The sequence below is a fragment of the Syngnathoides biaculeatus genome, chromosome 8 (assembly GCF_019802595.1).
Source record: "Syngnathoides biaculeatus isolate LvHL_M chromosome 8, ASM1980259v1, whole genome shotgun sequence".
Classification (NCBI taxonomy): Eukaryota; Metazoa; Chordata; class Actinopteri; order Syngnathiformes; family Syngnathidae; genus Syngnathoides; species Syngnathoides biaculeatus.
The window spans coordinates 26,237,806-26,259,561 of NC_084647.1; the positions used below are offsets into that span (position 1 = coordinate 26,237,806).

Consider the following 21,756-nt stretch of genomic DNA (forward strand, 5'->3'; position numbering starts at 1 on the left):
CCAACCACTACCTTACAGTCAGTAACCTCCTTTGGATGACATCGTCTGCAAAAAATGTAATCCACCTGCGTGCTTCTACCTTTGCTCCTGTATGTTACCCTGTGCTCCTGCCTCTTCTGGGAAAAGGTGTTCACTACGGTCATTTACATCCTTTTTGCAAAGTCCACCACCGTCTCTTCCTCAGTTTTTTCCTGGCTGCTGTACTTACCCATTACTTCTTCATTGCTCCCGTTTCCTTCACCAACATGTCCATGACAATCACCACCAATCACAATGCTCTCTGTGTCTGGGATGCTCAGAACTACGTCATCTCGTTCCTTCCAGAATTTCTTTTTCAACTGTAGGTCACATCCTACCTGTGGGGCATACCCGCTAATCCCATTATACATACTATCCTCAATTTCAAGTTTCAGCCTCATCACTTTGTCTGATACTCTTTTCACCTCCAAGACATTCTAGGCCAGCTCTTCCTTTAAAAAAAAAAAAACCAACTCCATTTCTTGTCCCATCTACTTCAAGGTAAAAGAATTGAAACCCTGCCCCTGAACTTCTAGCCTTACTTCCTTTCCACCTGCTCTCTTGGATGCACAATATATCGACCTTTCTCCTAATCGTCACGTCAACCAACTCCTGAGATTCTCGTGTCAGTCCCAACATTCAAAGTCCCTACATTCTGTTGTAGCCTCTGTCCGTTCCTCTTCTTCTTCTGTTGATGAATCTGCTTACCTCCTCTTCTTTTTCTTCGACCCATGGTAGCTGAATTTCCAAAGGGGCAGTCGATCTGGTATGGGATTCTTTGGATGAACGCTAATATTTTTGGGCAAGTTTTAAGCAGAGTGCCCTTCCTGACGCATTTATCCGGACTTGGGACCGGCCTACAGATTGCACTGGCTTGTGCCCCCATAGGGCTGCATTACTGTACATATTATACAGGAGTGACCAATAAAGAGCTTGAAGTCAGGGGCCTTGGAACGGATTAGGCTGTAAAATGTGTTTCTACTTACGAAAGTTTCACGTTACGAAGGGACGTCCGGAACAGATTAATTTAGCAGGTAGAGGCACCACTGTATCAGATTAATATAACCAACACAACTCCAAACTCACTTTAAGAAGAATAATGGTGGTCTCCCTCTTTGCATCAAAGTACTGAGTAACATCTCCAGTGTCAATAGGTTTTGTATAATGAAATTGCATGCTGAGCAAATGGGCCCTCATAGAGGTCACCTGCACGCATAAACCTAAATGAGCTCACCAATGGCTCTGCTCAGACTGGTTGTCTGCAGAGTAAACAAGTCAGATTTTATCTACAGAAAAGCATGAGTTCACACATACCTACACCAAATACACATTTGGAGAGTCCAGGTTCATTTTTTTAAACTTCAAGTTGCAATAGCCATTAAAATACATTAAGGCATACTAAAAGAACATTATAAAAACCATTTAAAAAGTGAGGTATATAGCCTCCGCTAGTTGCCACAAAGGACATTTTCATCCTAAACTTGTGATGAGCACTATTGAAGATTTCTAGTGACCAAAAGGGTTTAAAAAATAGGGGAAAAAGAACATCTAAAAGTCACAGGTCAGGAAAACAAACTTGTTGAATTTGTACCAATGCCGTCCCGTGATTGCGATGGAGCCCACAGTTAACAGGAGCAGACAATGGTGCTCACTTAACCCTCTGCCCTCATGCTTTTTCCATCATTTGACACAGTTATATAAAGAGAGGAAAAATCTAAATGAATAAATAGCGCAGATTAAAAAACTCCGTTACATAATGGGACTTGAGGTGATGTCAGCACATGCATGCATGCATGCATGCATGCGCACGCACGCGCACGCACACGCGCACGCACACGCACACGCACACGCACACGCACACACACACACACACACACACCACAAATTTTACGACTCCAAATAATGGACTTAACACCAGCCCCTGAAAAACATTTTATACAAATTGGACACAACAAGCTAGAAATATGGTGTTATATGTTTATATGTTCCCTCACTACCTATATTAATTGCAGCCATTGAATTGCTAGGAGTAGCAGAATCCAATGAGTCAATAGCCACCTACTGAACAAGCTAACACTTTACATTTTTACACAAATGGGGTTAATTGTACTTCAATTGATTAAAAAAAAACAGTTGATGTAAACTGGATAACCCATGAATTGGTGAGATTATCCCGACTACAAATAGTAGAAAGGAGATGAAAATTGTAGTCAATCAATAATTTGCATCAGTGTGCTTCAATGCAGGTAAAGCAGCAGATGGATCAAAGCAAAGCACCATGAGACCCAGCGTTTATAGCAATGGTGGTTGATGTGTGATTCTGCTGTGAGAGTGAGATGTGACATAGGTATGAGCATTGTGGTTTTTTTTTCTTTTGGCAGTACAGATTTATCTTCAGAAGCTGTGACCCACTTCGTGGCGCTGAATACTGAGCCAGCCCGTTTGATGTCAAAAAGATGCTGCACGCTGTGGGTAAGTTGCACAGCATGTGACACAACTAACTACATTAGCATAATATTAGCACACTAGAAATTACTACAGCTAAAGGCTACTCAAACTTTGCATGGGAAGTGCATACAGCAAGTTTTACAATCATTCTATTGTAAGTTGACATCTGAGTAGTAGAAATAAAGAGTTCTGCACACCCGCCCATTTATTTATTTACCAAACCGAACAAAATGAGGCAACAACAACCTCAATTCATAGCTAGCTAATGATAGCTAAGACTATCTTGATATCAAATATCTACCTATGGCTAAGAAGGATGATTGAGTCATTTAGAGTTGTGTTAGGAAAAAAAAAAAAAAAAAAAAAGGAAGTCCACTGTGATTTACCAGATTAAACCACGTTTTCAGTATATTTTTTATTGCTACATGTCAAACAAATTACCAGTAGGTGCAGTAGATTCTCAGAAAAATAGGCCGTGCAACTGGGCACTTTGTTGAAAGGGGTGTGTAAAATAACTAACTAACTCAATAAATAAATAAATGAAAATTTGTAGTCTGACATTCAATAAGTGAGGCAAACAATTTTGGGAAAAAGAGGTGTGACTCAGGTGGCCCCTATTTAAGGATGAAACCAACAACTGTTGAATATGCATTTCTCCTTGAAAGCCTGAGGTAAAAGAGTTGTTCAAAATATTGTTAAGAAGACCAGCATACTTTCATTAAATGTTTGATTGGAGAGGGGAAACCATATAAAGAGGTGCAAAATATTATGGGCTGTTTAGCTAAAATGATCTCAAATACCTTAAAATGGAGAGCAAAACCAAAGACATGGAAGAAAATCGAAGACAAAGATCAAAATGGATTGCAGAATAACCAAAATGACTAAGGCTCAGCCAATGATCAACTCCAGGATGATCAAAGACAGTCTGGCGTTACCTCCAAGTACTGTGACAGTGAGAAGACGTCTGTGTAAAGCTAATCTATTTACAAGAATCCACCACAAAGTCCCTCTGTTTAAAAAAAAAAAAAAAAAAAAAAAAAGTATGTGCAGAAGAGGCTACAATTTGCCATAGAACACAACTGGCCTAAAGAGAAATGGAGCAACATGCTCTGGACTGACAAGAGTAAAATTGTTTTTTTGAGTCCAGGGGTCACCAACAGTTTTGTGAGACGACCCCCAAACTCTGAATCCATGCCAAAGTACACAGTTAAGACCGTGAAGGTGAAGGTGCAGGCATCATGATATGGGCATGTTTCTTTTACTGTTATTGGGCCTATTTATCATATACCAGGGATCATGGATCGGTTTGCATATGTCAAAAATACTTGAAGAGGTCATGTTGCCCTATGCTGAAAAGGACGTGCTCTTGGAATGGGTGTTTCAACGAGACAATGACCCCAAACACACTAGTAAATACGCAAAGTCTTGGTTCCATAGCAACAAAGTTAATGTCATGGAGTGGCCAGCCCAATCCCCAGACCTTAATCCAATTGAGAACTCAGGGGGTGACATCAAAAATGCTGTTTCTGAAGCAAAGCCAAGAAGTGTAAATGAATTGTGGAATGTCGTCAAGGAATCTTGACGTAGAATCTTCTTCTTCTTCTTTTCCTTTCAGCTTGTCCCGTTAGGGGTCGCCACAGCGTGTCATCTTTTGCCATCTTAGCCTATCTCCTGCATCTTCCTCTCTAACCCCAACTGCCCTCACGTCTTCCCTCACCACATCCATAAACCTTCTCTTTGGTCTTCCTCTCGCTCTTTTGCCTGGGAGCTCCATCCTCAGCATCCTTCTACCAATGTATTCTTCACCAGCACTGATGCAAACACCACCAGGTGGTCATCAGTAGACAACGGAAGGGCAAGGGAAAATGTGTGCAAGTATTTTTAACTCAATTAATGCCAGATGTTTTTCTAAAATTGGGAGAGCCTTGTCATTTTTAAACTTTTTTCATTTATTTTGGAAGGCCTACAGAAAATTGTTCTGCAGCTATAGAAACCTAAAGAATGATTTAACCTTCTTCCATCAGAAAAAGTACATTTCTACATTTCACCATTTTTTAATAAACAGCAGTTGAAGATTGGTAAGTTTCTTCAAAATACTCATTTCCAAGAAAACCTGAGAAAAAGCCTTTTGTTCAAGGATACACTTCAAGCAAAACTTTTACTTTAATGCCATTTTTTGCTGCTTTTGTAATATCTAAAATACCTAAATGCTTTCCTACTATATAACAACATAACACAAATAAAGGTGCCTTGCAAAATAGAGTGGTACATCTACTTACGGACGTCTCTAGTAACGTAAAATTCCGGTTACAAAACACCCCCTTGGAAAAATATTGTCTATAGTTACGAAGTAAAATTCAGGATATGAAAGGAAAAAATAGATAGACTTTATATTTTGATCATAAGAACCAAAATCGTTCATTGTAAAAATTTATTACATATAGGTTTAACAGAATCTTTAGGTCAGTTTTTGGGGTACGTATTATACATGGGTGCACATTATACACAAGAAATTGAGGTAAATGTTTGATGATAGCTCAAGTTATCTCAATTTACATTTTCTACAGGAAACCTTCTTCTTCTTTTCCTTTCGGCTTGTCCCGTTAGGGGTCGCCACAGCGTGTCATCTTTTGCCATCTTAGCCTATCTCCTGCATCTTCCTCTCTAACCCCAACTGCCCTCATGTCTTCCCTCACCACATCCATAAACCTTCTCTTTGGTCTTCCTCTCGCTCTTTTGCCTGGGAGCTCCATACTCAGCATCCTTCTACCAATATACTCACTCTCTCGCCTCTGAACATGTCCAAACCATCGAAGTCTGCTATCTCGAATCTTGTCTCCAAAACATCCAACTTTGGCTGTCCCTCTAATGAGCTCATTTCTAATCCTATCCGACCTGGTCACTCCGAGTGAGAACCTCAGCATCTTCATTTCTGCCACCTCCAGTTCTGCTTCCTGTTGTTTCTTCAGTGCCACGGTCTCTAATCCGTACATCATGGCCGCCCTCACCACTGTTTTGTAAACTTTGCCCTTCATCCTAGCAGAGACTCTTCTGTCACATAACACACCAGACACCTTTCGCCAGCTATTCCAACCTGCTTGGACCCGTTTCTTCACTTCCTTACCACACTCACCATTGCTCTGGATTGTTCACCCCAAGTATTTGAAGTCGCCCACCCTTCCTATCTCTTCTCCCTGGAGCCGGACAGTTCCCCCTCCACTCCTCTCATTCACGTAAATATATTCTGTTTTACTTCGGCTAATCTTCATTCCTCTCCTTTCCAGTGCATGCCTCCATCTTTCTAATTGTTCCTCCACCTATTCCCTGCTTTCACTGCATATCACAATATCTGCAAACATCATGGTCCAAGGGGATTCCAGTCTAACCTCATCTGTCAGCCTATCCATTTCCACAGCAAACAAGAAGGGGCTCAGAGCTGATCCCTGATGCAGGCCCACCTCCACCTTAAATTCTTCTGTCACACCTATGGCACACCTCACAACTGTTCTGGTGCCCTCATACATGTCCTGTACTATTCTAACATATTTATCCGCCACACCAGACTTCCGCATGCAGTACCACAGTTCCTCTCTTGGTACTCTGTCATAGGCTTTCTCTAGATCCACAAAGACACAATGTAGCTCCTTCTGACCTTCTCTGTACTTTTCCACTAGCATCCTCAAGGCAAATAATGCATCTGTGGTACTCTTTCTAGGCATGAAACCATACTGTTGCTCGCAGATACTTACTTCTGTTCTGAGTCTAGCCTCCACTACTCTTTCCCATAACTTCATTGTGTGGCTCATCAACTTTATTCCTCTATAGCTCTTTGTTCTTAAAAATGGGAACTAGAAAACTTTTCCTCCATTCTTCAGGCATCTTTTCGCCCGCTAGTATTCTGTTGAATAAATTGGTCAAAAACTCCACAGCCATCTCTCCAAATTGCTTCCATACCTCTACCGGTATGTCATCAGGACCAACTGCCTTTCCATTTTTCATCCTTTGTGGTGCCTTTCTGACTTCCCCCTTGGTAATCATTGCCACTTCCTGGTCCTTCACACTTGCCTCTTCAACGCTTCCTTCTCTCTCATTTTCTTCATTCATCAACTTCTCAAAGTAGTCTTTCCATCTATTTAGCACACTACCGCCAACGGTCAACACATTTCCATCTCTATCCTTAATCACCCTTACCTGCTGCACATCCTTCCCATCTCTATCCCTCTGTCTGGCCAACCTGTTGAGATCCTTTTCTCCTTCTTTCGTGTCCAACGTGGTGTACATGTCTTCATATGCCTCTTGTTTAGCCTTTGCCACCTCTACCTTTGCCCTACGTCGCATCTCGATGTACTCCTTTCGCCTCTCCTCAGTCCTCTCAGTATCCCACTTCTTGTTCGCTAATCTCTTTCCTTGTATGACTCCTTGTATTTTGGGGTTCCACCACCAAGTCTCGTTCCCCCCTTTCCTACCAAAAGACACACCAAGTACTCTCCTGCCTGTCTCTCTGATTACCTTGGCTGTCGTTGTCCAGTCTTCTGGGAGCTTCTGCTTTCCATCGAGAGCCTGTCTTACCTCTTTCCGAAAGGCCGCACAACATTCTTCCTTTCTCAGCTTCCACCACATGGTTCTCTGCTCTACCTTTGTCTTCTTAATCTTCCTACCCACCACCAGAGTCATCCAACACACTACCATCCTATGCTGTCGAGCTACACTCTCCCCTACCACTACTTTACAGTCAGTAACCTCCTTCAGATTATATCGTCTGCACAAAATATAATCCACCTGCGTGCTTCTACCTCCGCTCTTGTAGGTCACTATATGTTCCTCCCTCTTCTGGAAATCAGTGTTCACTACAGCCATCTCCATCCTTTTTGCAAAGTCCACCACCATCTGTCCCCCAAAGTTCCTTTCCTGGATGCCGTACTTACCCATCACATCTTCATCGCCCCTGTTTCCTTTACCAATATGTCCATTACAATCTGCACCAATCACAACTCTCTCGCTGTCTGGGATGCTCAGAACTACTTTCATCTAGTTCCTTCCAGAATTTCTCTTTCAACTCTAGGTCACATCCTACCTGTGGGGCATAGCCGCTAACCACATTATACATAACACCCTCAATTTCAAATTTTAGTCTCATCACTCGATCTGATACTCTTTTCACCTCCAAGACATTCTTAGCCAGCTCTTCCTTTAAAATAACCCCTACTCCATTTCTCTTCCCATCTACTCTGTGGTAGAATAATTTAAACCCTGCTCCTAAACTTCTAGCCTTACTTCCTTTCCACCTGCTCTCTTGGATGCACAGAATATCAACCTTTCTCCTAATCATCATGTCAACCAACTACTGAGCTTTTCCTGTCATAGTCCCAACATTCAAAGTCCCTACACTCAGTTGTTGGCTCTGTGCATTCCTCTTTTTCTTCTGACGATGGATCCGGTTTCCTCCTCTTCTGACGTAGAATAACACCTGAAAGGTGCTACAACTTGGTTGACTACATGCCACACAGATGTAAAGTAGTTATAAAAAAAACAAAATAAAAAATAAAACTGTGATCATATAACTCAGTATGAGTATAGTGATTCAAAGGAGTGGCATTTGTATGAAATAATTTTGAGTTTGTAAAGTCTACAGTAGACTGATATTTTTTTGACACACCCTTTTCAACAAATTGCCCAATTGCACAGCCTTAAGAGTGTGTATATCATGAATGCTGGGTCTTGTTGCTTTTCTGAGTATCTACAGCACTTACTGGTAACTTGTTTGACATCCAGCAATACAAAAATATATTAAAATGTGGTTTAATCTAGTTAGTTACATTGGACTGCTATTATTTTGAACTACTGAATTCGCACCAATGACTCAACTCGAGCTTCTGTTGCACAAACATGTCATATGATGCACACGGTGGTGTTATGCTTGAGACTAAACAACAAGGGAGGTCTTTCTTAGAGTGACTTTGTTAAGGAGGTTATCATTTTATGGTTGTCTATTTGTAATATAATGAAGATTACACAAACCACTTCAGTGAAAACTGCAAAACTGTAGAGCGATGTGCAACAAATCACTCGTTCTAGATGAATGATTTAAAATTTCATTACATTTTTCAGTCGAAAATGTAGACATGCAAGAGGTGGCTACTTTAAAAGATTTACAATTTAACGCTGTTCCAAATTAGAGTTATGTGGCGTCAGTTGAAGTTTGGGTGCCATTTTAATTTTGCAACCCCAATCCACCCACCTCTGTAGCCAGCCTCAAACTGTCCACTGTCCTGTAAAAAAAAAAAATCTGAGATGGAAAAAAATGAATGGTACTCTGCCTGTTGTTTCTGAAGCTCCAATGTGTTTAAGGCTTACCTTTTTTGATTGACTGCTACCTAGACAAGCTTGAAATAGTAGACTAAAAAGTGATATTCAGAGGGTGGAAAGACAAAAGCAAAAAACGTTTGTTCATATGTGTGAATTTTAGTAAAAAGTGTGGAACAGACCGATGATGCATTAACAAACATCTACTGTGGTCCAATAATAAAAAAAAAAAAAACAAATGGTGAAAAAATGGATTCTGCAGATTATGTTTATTGAGGACCAAGGTTATAAGTGTAAACTGTGTATCCATTTATCTCTTTTCTTCATCTTATCCAGGATGGAGTCATGGCGCAACAGTTTAAAGAGCGAAGCCCAGACTACTCTCTCCCAAGTAACCGTCCAACCCTTCAGAGGATCCTGAGGCATTCCCAGGCCACACTGGAGAGACGTAGACAAGGTCACCCACCGGGCCTTCTGCCAGTGGTACCTGCCCAGAACACCTCACAAGAGAATCGTCCAGTCTGCATCCTAACCAGATGCTTGAGCCACCTCATTGAGGTCCACTTGATGGGGGTGTGAGCAACACTTCTCTGAGCATTTACCGTATAACCAAGCTTCTAACCCGATCTCTAAGGGAAAGCCCAGACAGGCTGCCGAGGAAACTCATTTTGCCGACTTGATCTGTGATCTTGTTCTTTCAGTTGTAAGCCACTGCTCGAAACCATAAGTTAGAGTAAGAATATATTTAGTGTGTGTGTTCCTGGTGTCCACACTTGTAATGGTAATGTAATGGTCCACAATTTTAACGTAAAAACCACAAGTAAAATTTTGCAAGTATACATCGATGGCACAATAATTATTTTACTCAGCTGTAACTAGCAGAGTTGCTATTGATTCAGTCTCAATTAATAGAAAAGATTACATGACCAATATTTATTGTGCATAGTGATGAGCATTTCATAATTTGCTCTCATTTTAATACACCATTGTTTTTGAGTGAAAAAGTTTGATAAGCAAAGCCAATTTTGCATTCTTGCCAATAAGACCAAAAAAAACCATTTATATTCGATTTATGATGTCCTTCATTAGTCAGAGTCCATTCTGGGTAGAAAGCACAAAGTACAACGCTACCCATTTCCTCCCCTCAGTTTTCTTCCCAATTCTCCCTAATCACTTACCAAGTAATGTTGTGTTCATTGTTTTTCAAAGATAATCTGCAATGTGGAAAACTGGTGGAGAGGCAAAATTGTCTTTGAATTGCGATAACATCGCCAGTTTGTGATCTTGGGATGCATCTGAGAAACATGAGCACACTCAAAGAACAGTGCTCTATAAACAGCAATATGTTTCAGTCAAATTTGACCTTTTCTGCTTGGAACATTGGGCATAAACAACAGACAGCTGTAATTTAAAGTTCTAGACAACTTTTGCTCCTTAACTTCTCTTTTACAACAGTAAGACCCTGCACAGCACGCACGCACACACACACACACACACACACACACACACACACACACACACACCACAAATTTTACGACTCCAAATAATGGACTTAACACCAGCCCCTGAAAAAAATTTTATACAAATTGGACACAACAAGCTAGAAATATGGTGTTATATGTTTTAGGATCAGGTTTACATTATAAACTGACGAGCAAGTTTCCGATTATTAAGGCTATACATGATTTGGTACTGACTCAAATTGAGATTTGAGTTAGCGTGGGGGAAAAAAAAAAAAAAAAAAAAAAAAAAAAAATCGAATCAGAATTTCTGACTCAAATTAGAATGAGTCATAATAATCAATGCAAAACAATCATATGATTAACATCATAATACTTTATTCTTACAACAGCTGCAATTGCTGTCATGCACCATTAATTAAAAAAATAATAATTTCACAATTTCTTCCCTGTGTTTATGACCAACCACATCTTGATTTACTGTGTTGTGCTTCTGCACAATTGTGCAGTAGTTCATTCTTGCTGTTGATCATGGGTCACGGATACAAACAGCCGTTGCCATCTGCCAAGAATATGAACTCCACTGAAGGAAGAATTTAATAGCTACACAGCTTTTCACGGCAGATGACAACCGCGGCAGATTGAATAGGAGAAAGTTGTGCAAGACTCAAAACAGTGTTGCTGATGAGAGCTAGTCAGCTAGATAGCTAGCTGTGAAAAAAAGAAGGCAGCTGGTCCCAGCCAGTGGGGATTTATGCATTTAATGGCACAGACAATGAAGCAAAAGCAACCAAGATGGATTATTCCTTTGGTCACAGTACGGCGAGGGATCCTGGGTAAAGCAAGCCATTTTAATTAAAGTAAAAATTAGTACATTTCTGGCGGGAAAAGGAGCAGTGAAAATGCACCAGAACATTCTCTTTCCAGGAGTTTTCAAATAACCAAATAGGAGTGTTTATTTTTTGGACTATGATATTTCTTTATTTCAGAATAGTACAAGGAGTAATGATTTCATTCAGATTCATAAGTCATTCATTACAGTCAACATGAATAGGGATTTTTAAGACCGATCCCCACTAATTATAATACTTTCTCCATCTTTTAGTCTTATTCTACCTCAACCATACACAAATCCATCTGATGCTTTCCCAATTGATTATGTTGATGGCTGGCAATCCTTCCATTCTTCCCCCAAATTTAGCAAACAAAGTTTATTACCTGGCTCTAAATACCATAAATTAATATGATTATTAAAAAACAGATATAAACTTCCACATTAGTCTTTCATTGCTATGGCTGGTATTATTTTGCTTCTTTTCCTCAATCTTTAATGGTTTAACCCCCCTTCAAAATTTAAAGATGCAGTGTCTCTGGTGAGGCATTTTGCATCTCCTTTCACATCAGTTTTGAAAAAATGGCCTTCTTCAGAATTTCCTCCAACAAACACTCATCTCACATGCAACCCAAAACCACTTCCGAACACAGAAGTGTGAATGAATAACCAGCGCAGGTAGTTCAGACATTTCTGAACTACGTCAGTGCTGACATCACAGCGTGGGGATGGAAAAAATATATATATATATTTGACACCCACATGAGAGAATCGTGGTCCCTCATGCAATCATACCTGCAATTTTGATGTTCATGTGGCCATCCAGCAACAAATTTTCTGCCTTCAAGTCACGGTGGACAATTTTGCGGTTGTGACAATATTCTACTGCCAACAAGATCTGCCAGAACTTCCGCCTGGCCTCCAGCTCACTAAGTCGGCCATGCTTTGCTAGGTAGTCTGCAGCCAAACAGAAGGGAAAAATGGTTAGAATGGTAATAAAAAAATGACAATGCCTAAGCTTTAAGCAGACAATCTAAGTCATTCAAAAAAACAATCCGCTTGCTGAATCTTTTTACATGATAAATTGTGACCCACCAGCGTGAGAACGATCATTCGGCTTTGAGTGAGAGTCCAGAAAACATTAATTGCATAAAAAAAAAAAAAAAATGATCTTCTGATGTGATCTAAAACACCCAAAAAAAATTTTTCACTTCCCAGTTGGACTTGATGTGAATTTCCTCCCATAATGCCTAGAAAAGTACTGTAATTCATTTTTTGAGAATGGAGAGCAAACGTTCTGTGAGTATAGTCCGACAATAAAAACAATCGATGCTGCCACGCACATAAGGAAAAAAAACACATGGTTCATTATAACCCAAATATATACATGTTAGACATGAACCAATAGGAGGACATTTCGGACATTAGTCTCTCCAGTCCTAGCATCGGTGACCACCACCACAGATGTAGTGTGCACAACAGTGACCTGGGGTGATTGTCTTTCTCAGAGCCGATCAATGATCGATGAATTATGGCAGAAGAACCGATCGGGCAATCAGAAAAAAATGCCAATTATCAGCAGATTCTAATCAGCAACAAAATTGGTGGAAAGTCAAGTTTTTATTGCGTATGTACAGTACATGAAATTTTACAGTATTTAAGCATTTGATTTATCCATCTTTATAGCTACCTGGTATGACATGAGGCAGATTGAGGTCATAGTTGTTTAAAATCATCTTGCCAGCAAAATACAGTGGAGTGTTAGGAAGCGGGATTTGCAAATTCCATTCTTGGGATTTTTTTTTTTTTTTAACCTCAGAGGAATATGTTACACCCCCAGGTAAATGATTTTTGTGCATTCAATAGCAAGGTTCTCCCCCCCTCATGTCGTTTGGTAAGTCTCCGTACACGTCATGGCAAGATTGAATTTTTCTACACATTTTCAAAATTCCAAATGTTTTTCTTTTTTGTGTGTCCAGGTTTTCCATTGATGTCAGGCCACCCAAAAAGACGAAGTCAAGGCAGCCGCTACAACAATTATTAATATCCATCCATCCACTTTCTTAGCCGCTTATCCTCACAAGGGTCACGGGATTGCCAGAGCCCAACCCAGCTTTCTTCGGGCAGGTGGTAGGGTACACCGTGAACTGGTTGCCAGCCAATCTCAGGGCACATGGATGTCTTCACAATAAAAGTGCCACATAGTTCCACACTAGACATCAATGCCATTTTAAGGTTTTAGTTTGAACTTGGCCATGGAGCCTGGTGGCCCTTAAAGTGCCACTGAAATCCCTATGTACATTGTAAAATAGATCGTTATGAAAATTACATATATTATTATTCACTTCAATGTCCATACGAAAAAATAAATATGAGCGGAGACCTTACATGCGCAAAGTACCGGAAGTTTCACTCAACATCCAAGTGGGAGCCATATTGCCTGGTACGTCAGTTACAGCTGTCACACTGGGACAGTTGCCATTGAGAAGACGCTGCGCCACCTGCTATGGGAGACGAACAACAGAGATTTTTGGATTTTTCCAACGCCACTTCTGACACGGAAGCTCTTTTTGAAGAAAAGAACATCTCATAATCGAGTGAAGTGACCGGGGCAATATTACCCTATAGTTTCGAGACATATTTACATGATATGCGGATCACTTCTAACTTAACAACAGACTCCTCAACGGTATGTATGAAATTATGTGGTGCACTCAGGAGGACCAGAGTCGGGCGAAAGAGCAGTGGCAGGATGGTATTGGGAGGGTCTAATTTCTCCCCTGGCACGCAGACAAACCACCTCCCCGCCTGATCCACCTCTGTGGCGCTGTTCGTTGTTGTCGCTCTTAGCCGCACATCGGCACCATTTAGCACCCCTGTCTTATGTACTTTAAATTATGACGCAGGTCTTTTGTTACTTTTGAGAGGATTAAGGCCCCCCTCCCAAACCATTATTATTATTTTTTTTAATAGCTCTATACACCCCTACCTGTCATTTGGAACCCACAAAGCTCTCGTCCTTTGCACCTGCCTAATCCATTTTTGACGATGAACTGGGTGTTTTGGAAACATGCGAAGAGTGGATCCATCCATCCGTGTGTTCAACCAATATCCAGCAATACAACGAGAGGGCATTTTAGCTAACACCTACTGTACTTTTGTACCGGTAAAACAGGTATAAACACATGAAACCGCCAGTGTGGGCTTCTGGGAAAAAAAAAACACTTCCTGCATCTCCAAAACGAAAACCTTGAGAAAAAAAAAAAAACGGATAGGTCCATTGCAGCTGCCTTTTTTTTTTTTAAATTTAAAAACATACTAAAAATCATGCCATACGTGTCGGTAAGACTTTAAAATACCACTGATACAAAAATCAAATCTTAAAATAGGTATTGTTATCAAAACTACAAATAATATTCATCACTTTGATGATAGTTGTGAAAACTTAGCTGGGAGCGGTTTATAAAAACGCAAGGTTGCATCAGTCTGACTTGATACAATGTGAATCACAGTGGTGGCCATATTTGTCTGTGACGTCATGTGCAGACATCTCACTGGAGCCCTCACCATTGAAAACACGCCGTGCCAAATGCAATGGCAGATGAACAAGAGTGATTTTCAGATTTTTCTGACGCCCTTCAGAGAATGAAGCTCTTTTTGAGGAAGAAAACATCTCAGAATCAAGTGAACCAACTGGCCTACTTTACCATATCGTTTCGAGCCATATTTAGAATATATCACTTCACCACTGACAAGGTTTCACTACAGACACAGATGGGCAGTGGGCAGACGAGGAGGATGAGGGACCTGATGAAATATTCTAGATGACTGGCCCATAACTGTTCGATTTCCTAACCCTTTTACAAGCCTTGTGTATATAGCGTACTTTAGGAGGACTCATGCCGGTCGTAGTACAGTGAAGAAAATAAGTATTTGAACATTGTGCTATATTACATATTCTCCCACTTGGAAATCATGGAGGGGTCTGAAATTTTCATCGTAGGTGCATGTCCACTGTGAGAGAGATAATCTAAAGAAAAATCCAGAAATTACAATGTGTTTTTTTTTTTATGATTTATTTGTGTGATACAGCTGCAAATAAGTATTTGAACACCTGAGAAAACCAATGTTAATATTTGGTACAGTAGCCTTGGTTTGCAATTACAGAGATCAAACATTTCCAGATTTGCACACACTGCAGGAGGGATTTTGGCCAACTCCTCCACACAGATCTCTAGATCAGACAGGTTTCTGGGCTGTCGCTGAGAAACACGAAGTTTCAGCTCTCTCTCTCCAAAAATTTTCTCCTGGGTATAGGTCTGGAGACTGGCTAGGCCAAGCCAGAACCTTGATATACTTCTTACGGAGCTACTCCTTGGTTTTCCTGTGTGCTTCGCGTCATTGTCATGTTGAAAGACCCAGCCACGACCCATCTTCAATGCTCAGACTGAGGGAAAGAGGTTGTTCCCCAAAATCTCACAATACGTGGCCCCGGTCATACTCTCCTTAATACAGTGCAGTCCTGTCCCATGTGCAGAAAAACACACCCAAAGCATGATGCTACCACCCCCTTGCTTCACAGTAGGGATGGTGTTGTTGAGATGGAACTCATCATCCGTCTTTCTCCAAAGACCGTTGGTGGAATTATGACCAAAAAGTTCTATTTTGCTCTCATCTGACCATGAAACGTTCTCCAATGACTCCTCTGTATCATCCAAATGGTCATTGGCAAACTTAAGACAGGCCTTGACATGTGCTGGTTTAAACAGGGGAACCTTCCATGCCATGCATGATTTTAAACCATGACGTCTTATTGTATTACCAACAGTCAACTTGGAAACGGTGGTCCCAGCTCTTTTCAAGTCATTGACCATGTGTTGTTGTGTAGTCCTGGGCTGATTCCACACCTTTCTAAGGATCATTGAGACCCCATGGGGTGATATCTTGCATGGGGCTGCACTCCGATTGAGATTGAGAGTCATGTTTAGCTTCTTCCATTTTCTAATGATTTCTCCAACAGTGGACCTTTTTTCACCAAGCTGCTTGGCAATTTCTCCATAGCCCTTTCCAGCCGTGTGGAGTTATACATTTTTTTCTCTGGTGTCTTTGGACAGCTCTTTGGTCTTGGCCATGTTACAAGTTTGAGTCTGATTGATTTAATGGAGTGTACAGGTGTCTTTATGCAGCTGACGACCTCACACAGGTGTATCTGATTCAGGATAATACATGGAGTGGGGGTGGACTGTTAAAGGCAGACTAACAAGTCTTTGAGGGTCAGAATTCTAGCTGATAAGACAGGTGTTCAAATACTTATTTGCAGCAGTTTCACAAATCGTTAAAAAAACTCATACATTGTGATTCCTGGATTTTTCTTTTTAGATTATCTCTCTCACAGTGGACATGCCCCTACGATAAAAAATTCAGACCAGTCCATGATTTCTAACTTGCAATATATCAGGTTGTTCAAATACTTGTTTTCTTCACTGTAAATCTCATCGATATTATTGAATTTATTCTAGAGCTATCTGTTATGCGTGTCAAAATTGTTATTGTAGTTATTCATTCTCCTTTCTTATGTACTTTATTAAGTTATTATGATGAGGATCCTGTGTCACTTTCTGACAGAAGAGCTCGCATTACATCATCGGACGCGGATGTATGGAATGTTCGAGAGGATGGCTGTCGACGGAGCTTCTTACTACCACACCGATGCCACAATGTCTTCTGCCTTTCGGCTTTCGGGCAGTTCTGGAACATTCGCTGGAAAATACCATTTGCCTATTCAGAACATTAAATGGAAAACAAAAAAATCTATATGCGGCAACATTCTGATGTGCTGTCAACAAACGGATGTTTCCATTCTGCCAGATTTTATTGGGGAAAAAAAATAATAATTCTCATGGTTTTTGTGTCAGTGACAATTTAATGAAGCCTTCACCATACGTTCTACATTCTGGACATGCCTACAAACGAAGTAGTTTTCATTTGCATTTGTGCCTGCATATCAAATGTAAATTTAAGAAATTTCTACAATCAGGCTCACTTAATCATGGCAACCAAAAATCGTGATCAATACGAAATTTGGATTAATTGTGCACCCCTATGCTGATGTAAACCTTAAAACGTTCACAAGGTATAAAATCTACGAGCCCATCTGAAACTGGTTTGGGTATATTGCCCAAAAACTAAACGGTTTCAAAGAGTACTATTAATTTAAAAACAACAACTGGATCAATGACAAATTCATCAGTGAACTGAAAAATTGCAGTGATCTTTATCCTGCGATGGAGCATTCTATCCCAAATTGGGACGGTCCACTTCAGGAAACCAGTGTCTGAAATCAAGTCTCTCTCTAATTGGTTTGATGAGTATTAAACTGATACGGATCATATGATACAACATCTTCAGGACATGTTGAAAGATTGTGTGGGATACTGTATTCATTACTTTTGGACCTTTGGTCTATTTTGGTCATGACAAATTAATGGGAAAATCTTAGTCGTAAAAATGCTACCTAGCAAGATAAGCATTTGACCTACATTGCATTACATTATCATGAAAACTCACATCCAATATGTTAAGAAGATCACCGTATTTCCTGTAGGCAAACAACACGTGACAAAATAATCAAGGACTCTACACTCGTAGAAAAAAAAGCATTCAAGGCTTTAACTTAGACTACAATTTTCTAGGAGAATCTTATCAACAGCATGGTTGATGAACTGCTCACAGCAAAAAAGAATACTGATTAGATAGTATGTGGTACATTCCAAAGAGAATGAGATTCACTTGACTAGGGCAGCTCTTATTTTCATGCAACGTTGCTAATCAAAAGAAACACCACAGAGGGGAATGTGTTGAGGAGGTCCAACAGGTCTCTAAATGAATGTTGTCCTTTCACCCTCTTCTGAGGCTACAATCACACGCAAAGGGAACCACTTATTGTCAACTGGCCTGATCACTCCATATTTGTTTATCTAAGTAACGCTGGCAAGGACGGACGGTGGCAAACTGATTCTACTGGGCGATGCCTGAGTCACACCATTTAAAGTTGAAATAAGGTCAACTTAGTAAATGCCCACTTTTTTTCAGGTTTTGCCACTGCATTTCGCCGACATTCCATTGTCTCCTGTTGTCACACTATTCCTGAATGAGGCTTTACAGTATTCAGGTATCACTCAATGGATTGTCCAAGAACATCTGAAGGCAAAGAGAGGCACAGCCATCCATTTACGTCCAACTCACAAGAGACACAATGTTGACAGGACTTGATTCGAAACAAAGTACGGTGGTCCCCAGTTATTCGTGGGGGTTAAGTTCCTTACACCCCCACGAATTATGAAAATCCATAAATAATGGATGCAGTATTAACATACCTATGTATGATATGCATCATATTTTTGAAACCATAAGATGCATGTATATGTCTTACATTTTCTCCAAAATAGACATCATGCCTCATGTGCACAATTTTTGTGTGACTGGTCCAATGAAGTACACTTAAACACACTGGTTACATTGTTGGCATGCATGCTACCATACGTTTTAGTGTCTATGTAAGGTATCATATGATGGGGCTCAAAAGGCAGAAATAACTGGTTTTTACATGTGTAAAATCGCTGGTCAAACAAAGCATTATTGAAAGTTAATTCCGTTGAGATGAAACAAAAATATTTCTAATTGCATGACACCCTGACTTTTCTCCGATACTGTTAAACATTTATAAGGTGATGATAAATGAAGTTACGTGGAAAAATTAGAGAAACTTGGCATAGAGGATCAATCTTTAATGCCACAGTCAATGTTTTCACCAATAAGAAATTTGACTGTTAATTCGCTTCCCTGTCTTGGACAACTGGATATACATATGTATCTGGTGAATAAATCGTCGAGATTCACACAGAAAAGTTTGAAAGCGTATAAAAGTCTGGACGCATACAAATACTTCGTTACTAGTGCATCGTTGCAGAGGCTAGATACAAGCTTAATTAAAATATACAATCTTCCTTGATCTGTTCTCAATCAGAAATAAATTCCACAGTGATGAAACCACTCAGATTTTTTTTTCAATACAAACACCAAACTATGATTGGAAAGAAAAAAAAAAATTAGGACAGGGAGTCATCTCCTCTGTAAACCTCTCTGTGACAGACATTTTTTAAATATGCATTATTCTCGAATGAGTCAACTTGGCATTATAAATATGTTGTTGTGGGGCTTGGAATGGATTAGGCTATTTACATGTAAAATGTATTTCTACTTACGAATGTTTCACGTTACGAAACGACTTGCGAAAGACATTAATTTTGTAAGTAGAGGGACCACTGTACTTTTTACTTTTACTTGAGTATTTATGTTAAGATTGATACTTTTACTCCATTGCAATGATTGGCGTGCTGCTCGTTACTTTTACTGATCCATTATTGCACACGCTATCTATTTTTAGACTTCATCTTCAAGTTACAAGTTACCTGGGATAGGCTCCAACACAGCTGCGACCCTAGGGAAGCTAAGCGGCACAGAAAGTAGCTAGATCATATTATTATTATTTTTAATCAGATGTTACACATCAGAAATCTTGAGTAGCCTTTTCACTGATGAGCTACTTATTCTTAAATATTTATTTGGCTACTCTAACCACCTCTGGTTATTTTCAATCAAAAAACTTATTGCTATATGACCGAAAACGAGAAAGAGACACACATGATATTAGGGAGATTAAAGACATTGTCCCAGGACAACATAGTTACCGTAATTTACAAGTTCAACAGGCATAAACTTAATCACTGGCAGCCCAAAAAAAATTTTGTTTAAAATTGAGCACGTATAATTTGGGTGGCAGATGAACAATCCATCCTGGTCTGGTCATCAAGTTGGAAATGAGTGCCCCAACTGAGTCGAAGTCAAATGATAACTAATCGCTTCAGACAGTGTTCAACGCAAAGACCTCGACACAGTGAGGCATGCTTCCTGGGAAGCAAACAGAACAAGCATGAATCATGGGGATATTTGGGAACATATCAACAGTCGCTATGCCAGAGATCTGGCTGAGGAATTGAGTCTCTTAACAGCTGCTCAGGTTTAGATGGGACAAAGCAGTTGGGCAGATTGCTGGTTGAACCTTGGCCTAACTTCAGACTGCACCATAGCGGAAAGACCAGAGAGAGTGTGGGTGTGGAGGACAAGGGGCAAAAACACTGTCTTTTTTTCACATCAATAACTGATAGTCAAGCCATTGAAATGTAGAAACGACAAAGTCGCGAAGAGACAGTGCTTATTTCAATCTGGAGCACTAAGCAATTAAAATGGCTTGGAGCCATCTGGAGCTTGGCTCAATTTTAACATCCAAGAGTTTGGTTGAGAGAAGTACATTTAAATACCTTTTTAAACAACTGTTTATTTTTCTGATGGCATGAGATGCATCCAATCAAAGATATATTAAACCTCTTTCACACTTTCATTAATATCCCTTTCAGACACTGTCATCTTAAACAGATTCAAACTCAAATGTTACTATTCAAGGATCAGCAATTTTAAGAAAGATCCGGAATTTGTCTCTAGATAGTGTTTTACACAATCTTATTCCTATTCTAGAACGGTGATTAAAATTTATTACTGTAAATTAGCACTCAATTCACCTGTAATCCCAGATTCATGGGTGTGCTTTTAGAGGCATTAACCCTTGATGATGGGGCCCCGTAGCTCAGTGGTTAGAGCACTGGTTTGGTAAACCAGGGGTTGTGGGTTCGTATCCAACTGGGGCCTCCACTCCCTGAGAAGGGTTGCGTCAGGAAGGGCATCCGGCGTAAAAATTGTGCCAAACATATATGTGCGTTCATCTGAGATGACACGCTGTGGTGACCCTGAAAGGGACAAGCCGAAAGAAACTAACCCTTGATGGTATTCCATGTGCTGTTATAGTTTTACGTGACATCTAATTTTATGCAAGACCCAATTAATATAAGTCTGAAACAAGTTAATATGTTCTACTTTTTGTCTGTTTCTGACAGTGAAGGATATCGTTATAACTGTATTAGTATTATTAAATAGTTTATCATACAAATCAATGTTGTGTAACGCACTTGTAGATTGAAGCATAGCAGCAGAACAGGAGGAATCAGAACTCCAAACCAAGTGGCAAGATGACTATTATTCACCACAAGCCAAAACCGACAAAGCTATACACTCAGCCATAACGTGCAAATCTTCTTGCATTGTTTTGTCTGTACAAAGTTAGTATTAATTTTAAAGACTACACAATGTAGTAAAGGTCAGTTCCTGGCTAGTGCTCTACTTGGTGTAATTTTCAAACGATGAAACGCAAACTATTTTTGTCAGCGCAACAGCCCTACTGATAACGTACAAGATGCTTGAGGTAGCTAGCATTGAACATTGATCCAGCCAACAAATTTCCATACCCCTAATCTTCAATAGGGTTGTGGGTGTGCAGACCTTATAATATGTGACTGTGCAATAGACTGGGACAATTACAGGGCTCATCTAAATAATCATTCAGACTCACATTCCAAACTACAGGCAATTTAAAGTGTTGAATTAACCTACCACACATTTTGGGATATGGGAGATAACCCTTGCAGGCACAGGGAAAAAATGCAAACTCCATATAGGCAAAGCTGGATTTGAACCCAGGTCCTGAGAACTGTGAGGTAGATGTGCAATCCAATCATCTACCAA

The 21,756-nt window shown here is 40.1% G+C and overlaps 1 protein-coding gene across 1 annotated transcript in view; it reads right to left on the reverse strand.

Moving 5' to 3' along the window:
- sik2b (salt-inducible kinase 2b) overlaps window positions 1-21,756 on the reverse strand; it is an 88,074-nt gene that overhangs the window by 33,355 nt on the left and 32,963 nt on the right. Inside the window, exon 4 of the mRNA XM_061828143.1 lies at window positions 11,857-12,018. Within this exon, the coding sequence (XP_061684127.1) occupies window positions 11,857-12,018 (162 nt within the window). The remainder of the gene's footprint in view (window positions 1-11,856; window positions 12,019-21,756) is intronic.